The 12,100-nt window shown below is 39.6% G+C and overlaps 1 protein-coding gene across 7 annotated transcripts in view; it reads right to left on the reverse strand.

The window, feature by feature from the left end:
* LOC311079384 (E3 ubiquitin-protein ligase rnf213-alpha) overlaps positions 1-12,100 on the reverse strand; it is a 74,271-nt gene that overhangs the window by 40,626 nt on the left and 21,545 nt on the right. For all 7 annotated transcript variants that reach the window (XM_084108768.1, XM_084108771.1, XM_084108770.1 and 4 more), the window contains 17 exons: positions 11,464-11,519; positions 11,149-11,308; positions 10,889-11,047; positions 10,697-10,795; positions 10,155-10,277; positions 9,155-9,347; positions 8,502-8,675; positions 8,270-8,422; positions 7,591-8,183; positions 7,325-7,484; positions 7,013-7,230; positions 6,795-6,932; positions 5,927-6,091; positions 4,562-5,837; positions 4,253-4,434; positions 4,010-4,165; positions 308-3,907 (listed from right to left, as the gene is read on the reverse strand). In XM_084108768.1, coding sequence (XP_083964894.1) covers positions 308-3,907; positions 4,010-4,165; positions 4,253-4,434; positions 4,562-5,837; positions 5,927-6,091; positions 6,795-6,932; positions 7,013-7,230; positions 7,325-7,484; positions 7,591-8,183; positions 8,270-8,422; positions 8,502-8,675; positions 9,155-9,347; positions 10,155-10,277; positions 10,697-10,795; positions 10,889-11,047; positions 11,149-11,308; positions 11,464-11,519 — 7,605 coding nt within the window. The remainder of the gene's footprint in view (positions 1-307; positions 3,908-4,009; positions 4,166-4,252; positions 4,435-4,561; positions 5,838-5,926; positions 6,092-6,794; positions 6,933-7,012; positions 7,231-7,324; positions 7,485-7,590; positions 8,184-8,269; positions 8,423-8,501; positions 8,676-9,154; positions 9,348-10,154; positions 10,278-10,696; positions 10,796-10,888; positions 11,048-11,148; positions 11,309-11,463; positions 11,520-12,100) is intronic.

The raw sequence follows: 12,100 nt of genomic DNA on the forward strand, positions 1-12,100 counted from the left end.
AGCAATTTATCAGTGGTTTCTACCCAACAAAATACATCATGACATAGCTAAAATAAAAATTATAATCATTATAGACATTTTCATGACCTTTCAAAAATGTAATTATTTCCAGGTCTAGAAATCACGCTTTTGAAATTCTAGCATATATACAGGTTTTCCGAGACCTTTGTTGAGGGAATTAATTAAAATAAGAAATATTGTTTTGATTTTTAGCTGGTTTGGCTTATTTTAAAGCTTGTTTTAAACCATCTTGTCACCTCTGATTTAGAACCACTATTCTAGAGTAATAGTCAAAGTATTGCTTTACCTCTGTGAAAAAGGCATGGCTAGGCCCTGCTTGCTGTATGTGGGAAAGGATGAAGTCAGCAAGGGAGCTATGCTTCTGCTCTTCAAAGTACATCCTTGACAAGTGATCAGTTTCTACACTGGACAGGGAAGTGCAGTCTAGCCGAACCACGGCATCTGGTGTTGCACAGTTCAAAAGGATCATTTTGGCCTCATCTAAGATTCCAGGATCGGAAAGCTCCATTTTCCCTTTGAGCTGCTCTGTGACTTGCAGGACAACAGACGCACATGTGTCCGAGTGGTAGCCAATGAAAGCATCAGCTGGATGATAATGACGTGCTTGGGGAGCAATTGGGAGCTTGCTTCTAGCAGAAATGAACCATTTAACCCACTCTTTAAGCTTCTCAACATGGTCCTTTTGCTCACTCTTTAGTACAGTATTGATGTCAAGATAATGTTTCTCCAATCTGTTGATCAGTGGAATTGGAAACTGCTTGTACACGACGTCCTTCTCCTCAATGACGATGAGCCTGAAGTCCTTGTGCACTCTGCATTTGACTCGATGGGTTCCAAGCCCCAAATCCACATATTTCTGACCTCCAAGGCTAACGTAATATTGGTTGAGAGCATCATACAAGCTTTCGTACAAGTTCTGCAAGTTCAGAAGCACAATGGTTTGACCAGTTTCCATACAAATCTTCACACGGTTGATGTTGCGGCAGATCTGAGTATACTCCTGGTCTTTTGGAAAGCTTGAACCAAAGATAATCTCTGGTTGGCATTGGTCTGCAAAAAACATCTGTTGTAGAATTCGAAGGGCTGCATAGTTTTTGGTCAGAACAAGCAGGTATCTGCATTCTTCATCTTGGCCAATGGCTGTGATGTTCTCTCTTACAAGCTCAATGGCACTGATATTCTCAAGCTTCGTTTGGATACTTAGTCTGCTGGTGAAAACTGAGACAGCATCCACATTATCCTTCCCACTGAAGTTCCTTAGCACAGCCTTCACAATCTGGTCTGCACTAGGCTTCTGATTAGAAGCTTTGACAACAGCAAACATCATCTTTATCAAGCTGTAATAGTCTCGCAGACCAAAGAAACCTCTTCCCTGTTTCTTACAGATGTTCAGGTAAGCACGGGCAAATGGCTGAAAGAAATCTCTCACCCTATCAAGGATCATGGCATCCGAGGAACATATTCCTTTTGCACTCTCAATCAATTCCTTTTCATCGGGATCGCCACGTGAAACAAATATCCCTCTGTTCATCTTGGCAGGGTCCAAAGCCCAGTTCGAGATGCCGATGAATCCCACCTTCTTGTGGGGTACTGGCTGATCATCTATGCATCCCTCTTCCAGCAAAGGATGTAAAGTTTTAAGAGGCATTTTCTGGGAATCTTCAGCCAAGCCTATCTCATCTAGCACAACGACTGAGACATACTCTGTTAGATTCTTGCCCTCCTGAAAACGACCACATTGCTTGAATGTATTGATGATCCCCTCTGGTGTAGAATGAGGACTGCACTGAAAGGAAACGAGATGGATCTGCTTCAGTTTTCTAAACAAATCCGAATGGGCTGCTTGGCCTTGCATGCCATCTGCAACCAGAGTTTTAGACAAGGACTTGGAGCTCCCAGGTTTTCCAACCAAAAAGAGAGGTATTCGTAGCTCGATGCAAATCACCATCATGAAGACATTTTCCTTCAAGGCATTGTTTCGGGCAATGGTTTCACCCAATGGAACTCCACTCAGAAAAAGATCCTGAATGACTGAAATCTCCTGCATCACTTTCAATGGGCTGTAGGTCTCTGGAAGGCACTTGCAAATTTTTCTTCTGTATTTCTCTTTATCCTCCAAGCAGGCATGGTAACACACACCAACAGCCATCAGTAATGACCAAAGAATTGGGTTTCTTTCATCAGTATTCCTCTGATTTTCATTTCTCTCTGTCCACTGCATGCTCTCAAACTGGTCAAGCTCTGAGAGTATCATTGGGTGGTTTTTGTAGAACCAGCCAAAGACTTGCATGCAGCGCTCTACATCCCGCAGACTCACAAAACTGCATTCATCCTCTCTTGTTCGCATATACATCTGTGAGGCCGAAAGAACATCAGTGATGGTTGTGATGTAATCTGAACTAATGGAATTGGTTTCAACTACCCTTTCGACTATTTGCTTGATGTACATTTTCTCAGTATGGTCATTGAGCTGCCCAAAGTCCCAAACTAGTGGAATCATGCTAGGTGGTAAAGCCTGCACTCTGTACACTAGTTGGCGAAGTGGAATGGATCCAAGTTTTTCATCTGTTTCCTCAGCACGAACTCTGTATCCCAAACCAGCGGACTCCAATCTCTTGATCATCACGTCTGTGTGTTTTCTGTACGGGTTGCAAGCAGCAATGATTTGCAAGCCAGTGTCACCTGTCAAATGCTGTCCATCAGCAGTGTTGTCGCAGAGAATTTCCTTAATGCTGCTAATGGCCTCTGTTGTGTTTGCTTCATCAAAAAACAACACAGACTCAAACCCATAATCCACCTTGTTTCTTAACGCCATGGCCTCTGCTTCTCTTACTTTGGTGTAAATCATGTCTGAACTTGTCCCTCCATGAACCTTGACTAGTTTCATGTTGTCAGTGGCAACTCCACCTCTGTGCATCTCACAAAGGAACTTGATTAGCCTGGTCTTCCCACATCCTGTCTCACCCATGATTATAACAGGAATCCCACAGCGGAAGCGCATGTGAATTGCCAACATTTTCAATATGTTGTCTGTGGTGAGCTCGTAGGTTTCATCTGGATCAAGAGGCCACTGTATTCCCAACACCCTGGAAAGCCTCTCAATTTTCTCCCATCTTGGGAGCTGGTCAAAATCGATGTTGAAAGGGACCCTCTGAAGTTTAAGGCCCTCATAGAGCTCTTTGGTCATGATGTTCTGCTTGATCACTCTTTTTGTTGATGGATCAATCGCATCAATCCCATTCTGTGCATTTGGCTGAAGATGAAAGCCAATGAATGTCATGGACTCATGGTCATCATTGAAGAAAATGTACGGATGTGGTTCTGACTCCCATCGTTTTCTTATCCTAAAGGGAGCTAGATCCTCCTCATTGGCAGAGGAAAGGTCATTGTGCAGTCTTCCTGGACTCTGGTCAGAGATACTAAGTGAAGGAGTGGCAAAATCCTTTGCCATGAGAATCATGAAATCAACAACAAAGTTTTTGAATCCCATCAAAGTATCCCCAATAAAAGACACATCACAGAAAACCGTTCTCTCACAATCCTGAAGTTGTAAGTTCAGGAACCAGGCAAAATTACGCAACTCTGCCCAAGAGGGGTCTATGATGCCACAGTACACGAACAACATCTGCAGGCATTCAACATGACTGCCCTCCACTCCTTGGTACATGAAGGCATCTAAATTTTCACCATTGTAGAAACGTCGCAGGTACTGATAAGGCCGCTGGTAAGCCTCACTTCGGAACTCTTGGTCATCCATAAGAGGACCTTCATCCTCCATTATTGATGGATTTTCCTGGATTCTCATTTCCAACTCAAGTACCTCTTTGGGAGGACGGCAATAGACACTTGGGAACACATCCAAGTAAGCAGATGGAGCTTTTGCACCCTACCAAGATAAAAAGGCACATTAATACATGAGGCATTTGTCTGATTAATGACAAAAAATTCCTATGTGATTTAATGAAATGATTTATATCCATTTACTTACAGCTCTTCGGTCATTTCGGGATGTGCTGGCATCAGGTCTCAGGATCTCAATGACATACAAGTGCTTATTACTTGTTTTCCACATGTTTCCTTCTGTGTCTGTGAGGTATCCAAGGATCAACAGCCTGAACAGAAATTCATGAAGTCCTTTTTTTACCTGTAAGTATATAAAATACATTGAAAAACAGCAGCAACATATATTTCTATTTGTTCATTGAATTAAATGAATAAATAAAGTAACTACCATGGTGGTGACATCAAAATGATAGACCGAAAGCTCCTTTTTCTTGGGGCTGTTGAGCAAGGACTGAAGGATGACATTTTCATCAATTCTTGGGTCAATTAACCTGATGCACTTCAACTGCGAAGGCTTCTTGGTGTTCTTCTTCAAGTTCTCATACATTCTTTTAATGTAAAGTGATTTTCCTAAAATGAACCACATAGATTATAATTCTGCATCTTACACGTTTTGCAAAAAATATTTATATTTTACCAACTGACATGAATTCTGAAAACTAAGTAATTTAAATCCATTACTTGAATGCATACTCACCAACTCCTGATCTTTCTGAGGATACAATTCCCACACATTGTCTGTTTTTGAACACAGCAGCAGCACTGGATATGTCAGCCGGGACTGTAAAATGCCTAGCAAGGTATCGTTGAATAACGATTATTGGTTCTTGGGGAATCAAGTGCAATCTAAATTGACTAAAAGCTGAGGGAAGGTATGCATGTTCTCTATTAGAGCTGCAGACCAACACCAGCCTGTAATCATTTCTGCTCAGTGCATTTTGACGCTGAAAAAATTGCTCCACTTTGTAGCTCACTTCGTAGGTGAGTTGGTCCACATAGAGCATTGTGTATATCTTCTTTCCCCTGTAGCCAGCAGAAAGACAGCGCCTGAGAAAAAGTTCCACTTCTTCATAAGGAGTGGAAGAACTACAGAGGAGTACTTCATCGTAGGTTGGTAGAGGCTCATTCTTGCTTCTCATGTAAATTGAAATGCATGATATCAGAATTTCTTCAGAAGGGCAGATGATTAGATTTGGTCTTCCAGTAGCCAATCCATTTGGAAGTTCCCTCTGAATGTTCCTTGTTCTCTCATCCTGTAAAAACCCATCACCCTCAATTTCACTGGGGCTGTTGGCCAAAATTTCAAGAAGATTTCCAAGACTACCGACATCAAGGGAGTCTGGCAGAAAATTCTTCATGTCTCGCATGTACGCATTCCAAATCACATCTAGCCTTTCCGATCCATTCGCATTACCCAAGAGATTTTCCAAGTCGTCAAACGTTGGGCATGGCTCCTCAGTACTCTCATTTTCAATCACACTGGGGACTTCAACAAAAGTTTGGAAGTCTAAGTCATCATTTTGCTCAGGACCCTTCTTAATTGCTTCATACTGAAGCCTGTGCCAAGCCCGTCTTAAATCTGAAGTGGAGCAATCAGGTTTGATAAAGGAGAGCATCATAAGAACTTGATCTTCCATTTCGGTCAGATTGTTCTGGCTGAGCTGACGGCACATGTAGACTACTTGTTCTGCAGTGTAATAGTTTAAGTAGTAATGCTGAGATCTCTGCTTGGCCATAAAAATCTTCCAGAAGTTTAGACACCTCTCGATTTTCTTACAGACTTTAGGCAACTGTTCTGTGACATCACCTTCCACCACGATGGCACTGACAACACTCCCTAAGTTGAAGTCCATTACGATGCATGCATCTTTACTTTTAGAGTTGATATTTGCCTCCCAATGCCTGAACAATGGATTTCCAGCAACAAACAAATCAATAAAAGCAGAGGCCAACCTCTGTACATTGGCAAAGACCTGGAAACAAGGAGGAAGTTAATTCAGGGATAATTACAATAGCATGGTGAAATATAACAGAATAAAACAGTTAAAAGCTGAAAGGTCACCTCTGCAAACTGATCGACTTCACACTGGCCTTGATCTCCTTTGCCAGACATTAGCATCAATTTATTCTGAAGATCCCTGAGGTCTTCAAGAGAATAAGTGCGTGTCTCATAGCCCTCATCGTGCTCTTCCATAATTTGTAGCTTCAGAATATTTTCCAAGCATAACTGAAAAAAAAAAGCAATATTCATGGGTTGATATTTCTGAAATATTATCTGTATCAGTTAGGCTATTCGATGATGATAAAGACAGCTTAAAATAAGCACTGTGCTAATTTGGCATGTCATTGCTCCTGAAGGAAACTTAGCTAAAATGTAGCTTAAGCAGTGTTTTGGAACTGGTTTTGTAGCTGGTCCAAGCTAGTTAGTTAGTACGTTGCTGGATTATCAGCCTGGGGTGCGCTTCCCAAAGCCAATTACGGTCGTAAGTTCTGTCGTTAACTGAATAACATTTCAGTTCAATGGAAATGCGAGCATAGTTGGCAAACAATGCTTTTGGGAAAAGCACCCATGGATGGGGATGAGCTGGTAACCCATCTTGGTCTAGCAACTAATCAGCTGCCATTTTTGTCAAAAATCGGCACGACCACTTTTCATCCCACCTTATTTATTCGAGCATGGTCTCTATTAGCTTATAGTCCAGCTTGTCAATTACCTAAACCTTCTTGGACTAACTAGAAACCTGAATTTCCCAGCAATGCCCCTGACAAAGAATGGTCAACCAGCTTGGACCAACTAGAAACCAGTTAGCATGTTTCAAAAAACACAACAAGATTTTTGACTAAAATCTATTTATATTCATGAATATTTCAAACTGTCTGTGTGTATGATCTGTGCAACATCTATTTGAACTCAAACAGTAATGACAAACCTTTTTTTGGTTTTGTGCACTGATAATGTAGATGCCGTTTGTGTTGATAGCTGATGCCAGAGATAGAGAGGACAGTTCCACTGACCCATGGCTATCCTTGACTGTCTTCAACCATTCAATGTGTCTTGCAGAGTCACACTGAAACAAAGAAAATGTTGGTGAGCAAAAATATAAACAATCTTGTTTTCTTCCTTGTCAAAGCTGGCAGATACTCTTACCAATTTTTTGGGGAGGTTGGGGTCATTGTCAAGTGCCTTCCAAAGTTTTTTCAGCATATCTTTAAAAAGCCTGAAGTCAGTCTCTGGCTTTAAATCATAGAGCATTGAGGAGTAGCCAAGAACTGCGTCATGAAAACAGGCCACCCGATCCACATCCAAATCATTCTCTCCAGCAGAGATGGAAGCCAAATCCACAAAGACTTTCAACTCATTGATGTCTGAAGTGATAAAGAGGAATAACATTTGCTTACAAAAGAGCATTCAAATTATAAAATCACATTCAATTACCAGTGCAAACACTTATTTGGTTACCTTCAAGAGCCTCTTTAACCCATATAACAAAATTCTTCCTAAGGCCAAGCTCCTGAAGGCACAGTCTACGGGAATCTGTGATGTCCACAAGCACAGTTTTTGCCTGCATCAACTCATTGTCAATGCTGTCAAGACGCTCTTGTTTAAAATCCACCTGTGTCTAAAGGGAAGAAAGCCTCATGGGTTAAACATATCCCTTACTTATTTTAATCAAAATGAATTTATTTAACAACAGGAAGCATATTGGCAAAAATTAGATGACTTACAGTAATAAGCAACTTCTCCAAGACTTGAAAGTCTCCTTTAAGGCAGAGCGTCTGTTTGACCAACATGACCACCTGAGCCGACTCTACTGCCAGATGAAGCTCATGGTACTGCTCGATCTGCTGGATTCTTGTCTGGACCCAACGCCGGTCATCACTGAGATTTAGTTTGCAAATGATTGCAACTTCCGTTGCAAGTTCTTCATATTTTCCCTTGTAGGCCTTGAATGTTGCATCAACCTCTTCAAAAGTTATGCTACCGTCTTTGAGGGTTGTGTATATGTTTCTGTAGGAATCATGACATGATTTGAATATTTCTTTGTTAAGATCATCGAGAGTGATTTCCAATTCCTCCTCACTGGCACTCTCTGCAAACTCTTTTGCCTCATTCACCCAACAAGATTTGAAAATGTAGCTGTCTTTATAGGTATTTAGGACCTCCGCCATAGATCGAACATCATCATCAAGCTCAAAGTAGGTGACTACTTGTGACACTGGAGAGGGAATTTGATTTAATGATTGAACGTCCATGAACTCATCCAGGTCCATCTCATCTATGTCAATATGGTGTTTTTCTTCCAACCCTTCAAAATCAACTGTAAATCACAACAAATATTATAGTATTAATATCTCTAGATAAAAACAATCTGTTATTCTCAGGTGATCAATAGACGGCGTTTACCAGTCACATGCTCCTCTAGACTGCGGCACATTGTAATGAGAGCATCCACCAATGCACTCTCATGCTTGATAGCCTTCACCTCCTCTTGTCTAGACTGAAGAAGCCTCTTCATGGCGCTGGTGTCCTTGTATTGTTCACTTTCACAAAAACACTCTGGAAAAAACAGTTAGGTCATGACTCTTCACATTATAGTATGTTAAACGGGTAAAATCTCATGTGTGAGGTATTTTACCTAAATTAAGCAGCTCAAAGAAGGCACTCCTCTTCTGCAGGATGAGATTGAGAAGCTTTATCTTTATTTTCCCTGTTACAAGTTGATGTAAAATGCTTGTGAATAATGATGTTGCCATGGCTAATCTCTCTTTAGCTTCTTCAGAAAGCTTATCGATCAGTTTTTCATCAGCACCTGCAGCCAAAACATAAATAATATCTCCGTCATCATACTGTTTCAGTCTTTCAGTCCATTCTTTTTTAAATCTCTCCTCATTATTTGTGCAAGGTTCTTCATAATGATGGGGCCTGATAGCACCTGATAGGGCCATTATGGGAGGGTCTTTGTCTTTCTGAGGTGTGAAACACATCAATATTCATGATGATTCACGCCTCACACCTTATTTCAGTGACAATTTTTTTTTTTTTCACAAACCACGCATAAATGTCATTATCTCAAAACTACAAACTTTTACATACATGCTGCTGACATATTATTGTAGCAGAGTTTGTGCTGAATACAGTGTAATCAAACTTTAGCCATGAAAATGTCACAAGTAACAAAAATAAGCACAAATGTAAGAGCATGTCAGAACACCTCCAAGGCCCAGAAAACACCTCAGACCCCAGAGGGTTAAACACAGAATGACATGTGGATGGAAACCATATAAATACCATGAAGCTGAAAGATATTTTTGGCTGCTGTCCAGTCCAGAAGATGTTTGAGAACAGCTTCTTCTTCCTCCAGATATTTTCCTTTGTCATCTTTTGGCCAGGACTTTAGGATGATGGTGGACACAAGCTTTCCAAATTTCCAGTTTATCCGGTATTTATTTAATATATCAAAAAGTTTTCCCTCAGATTTAGTCTGTTAAAAGAAGTCTGATCAGTAACTTAAGTGTACATTTTTCATAAAACAAAGTAATTTGAAAGTGTACTTTAAAACAGATTTGCTCAAACAAACACTGCAATTCCCAAAGAACAGAAAAAGTTTACACCAAATTTATTTCCCTCTCTATGTCCTAATGACTTTTGAAAGTAATAGTTCACCCAAATGAACACAAGCTATGTTTCCAAAGTTGTGAATATAACTTATGCTCAAAATTGGAATATATCGCCTTAAACATTTGCGAATAAAGAACCGTTTCCATCCACTGAGCCGAATAAAACAAAATCACTTCCTGATAAACTGGTGATAATTATCTCTAGAAAAAATGGAAGTTGCTGCAGTAGGAGAAGCCATTGCATATAATAATTTTCGTATAAAATATATTACTCCTCAGATCGCGCAGCAAATAAAGAGCTATTTCAACTACTTTGTTTGATTTGTTCATTGCAAACAGCTGAAAGCCTGTACATTTTGCCAATAAACCTGATTTGCAATGGGGGTCATAATTAGTAACTGTATATACTATATATTGGCCATATAGCCCACTCCTAGCACAAGCATGTCAAACCAGCACACGCATTCACAACTAAATTCTGCGAAATAATAGGTTTTAAAATACTTAATTACACAGCTATCAACGTTACATGATTCTGATTCGTCAATTGCAGCATTCAGGGGTCAGACTAGGTTTTGGTCCTAATCTCATTTAATTAAGTGTTCTAATCTATGTGTGTATGATGTTGTATGGCTCATAATGTCAGTGAGAATGAAGTGCAAGACCTTTACCTGGCATATTGTGGTAACAGCCTGGAGAGCACACTTCTCTACACTATCCACCAAAAATGGCTGGGAGCCGTTAAGTTCCTCAATCTTTGAGCAATAAACCTGGATTTGATCCAGCTTATCTTCCTAATAAGGGTGAAAACAAATAGCTTATTATCAAATACAGAAGATGTGTCACCAAAATCTGCAACATTTTAATATCAACAATTACACTGATTTACATCTGATGAGCCTTAAGTTCATATAAATCGATAATATATTAATATGATCAATTCATACTGCAAGTTCAGAACTCTAAAGCTAAGACATAATTTCTTTTGCCATATTACTGTAGCTTCAGTAGTGTGCAGGAAACACTGTCAAGAGTATTTTATTACATTATTCCCTGCACAGTGGAATTATGCAGAATGTTAACACAACTGAAAGTCAAGCATTTTTGATAATTAGTTTTTTTTTTTTTTTTTTTTAAGATGTAATTAAAATATTGGACAGATTCTTGACTCCCAACCCAACTAGATGTGTACACTGGAACAGTGTTGTATTACCTGTTGATATTTCCCCTCAAAGTCCATTGTAAATGTCTCCCTCCATTCTTTAGTGAAGTCCTTACTCATGAAATCTATGGCAATAATGTTATTCCAAATCTGTAAAACAGAACATAAAATATCACAATAAATTATATAGATTTAAAATTTGTGGACTAAATTGGTTAGTTTAGATGAACATGTTCTGCGTACCTCAACCTCTGTTGTGAAGCTGCTACCCGTTACATAACTTCTGTTTAAAAGCCTGCTTTTAAAAGTTTGTCTGATCCACGCTCTCACAGTCTGCTTGGCATCATTGAGTAATGCAAGAGTCTTCTCAGAAAAAGTGTCTGCTTCTGCTTCTTGCGTTGCCTTAGGGTTGAATTTGAAATTGACATTTGATGTCTTCTAAATGTTTATTGGCTTTAATCAGTAATTTTAAACAAAGATAATATGATCTTAGGATGGATTACCTGGGCAAATCCTGATACAGAGGCCACAAGGTTCATGCAAGCAACAGGAATATCAGTGTAATTATGTGCATAGCCGTAGTAATGAATTAGATTGCAGATCTTCTCGAGAAGTTTGCAAGTTGCTTGTATGCACTGAATGCCATAATCCTCATTCAGACAGCTGCAACAGTAATGAAAACAAGTTAACCAGTACAACTTGATCAGGCTATTAGATCTAAATTTCTCTTCTGTATTTTCTTGCATTCTTGCAAAAAGCCCCCATTTTTTATTTTATTTCTTCTTTTTAACCTTAACTTTTTAGTGGAAAAACTTTACCTGTATCTTTGTTCGAGCAAGTGACTTTGAATGAGTGCCAGAGTGTCCGCTACACTCTAAGGGAAAAAAATTAAAATTAAATATGGACAGTCCAAACGGCACCATTTTTCTCGGTTACAGTTCCTTTTATTTGTTTTATTTATATACAAGCTCTGAAAAAAAAATTAAGAGACCAAGTGCTGCAAAATTATCAGTTTCTCTGGTTTTACTATTTTCTATTTGTTGTCAGACCTCGAATAATGGAAAGAAAATAAGTTCATATTAATTTTTTAACAACACAATACTAATGTTTTAACTTAGGAAGAGTTCCCGAAATCAATATTTTGTGGAATAACCCTGATCTTCAATCACAGCTTTCATGCGTCTTGGCTTGCTCTCCACTAGTCTTTCACATTGATGTTGGGTGACTGTATGCCATTCCTGGAGAAAAAAATTCAAGCAGCTCGGCTTTGTTTGATGGCTTGTGACCATCCATCTTCCTCTTGATCACATTCCAGAGGTTTTCAATGGGGTTCAGGTCTGGAGATTGGGCTGGCCATGACAGGGTCTTGATCTGGTGGTCCTCCATCCACACCTTGATTGACTTGATTGTGTGGCATGAGCATTGTCCTGGTCAAAAAAACAATCCTCAGAGTTG

Source organism: Abramis brama, assembly GCF_963993115.1.
Source record: "Abramis brama genome assembly, chromosome: 1".
NCBI lineage: Eukaryota > Metazoa > Chordata > Actinopteri > Cypriniformes > Leuciscidae > Abramis > Abramis brama.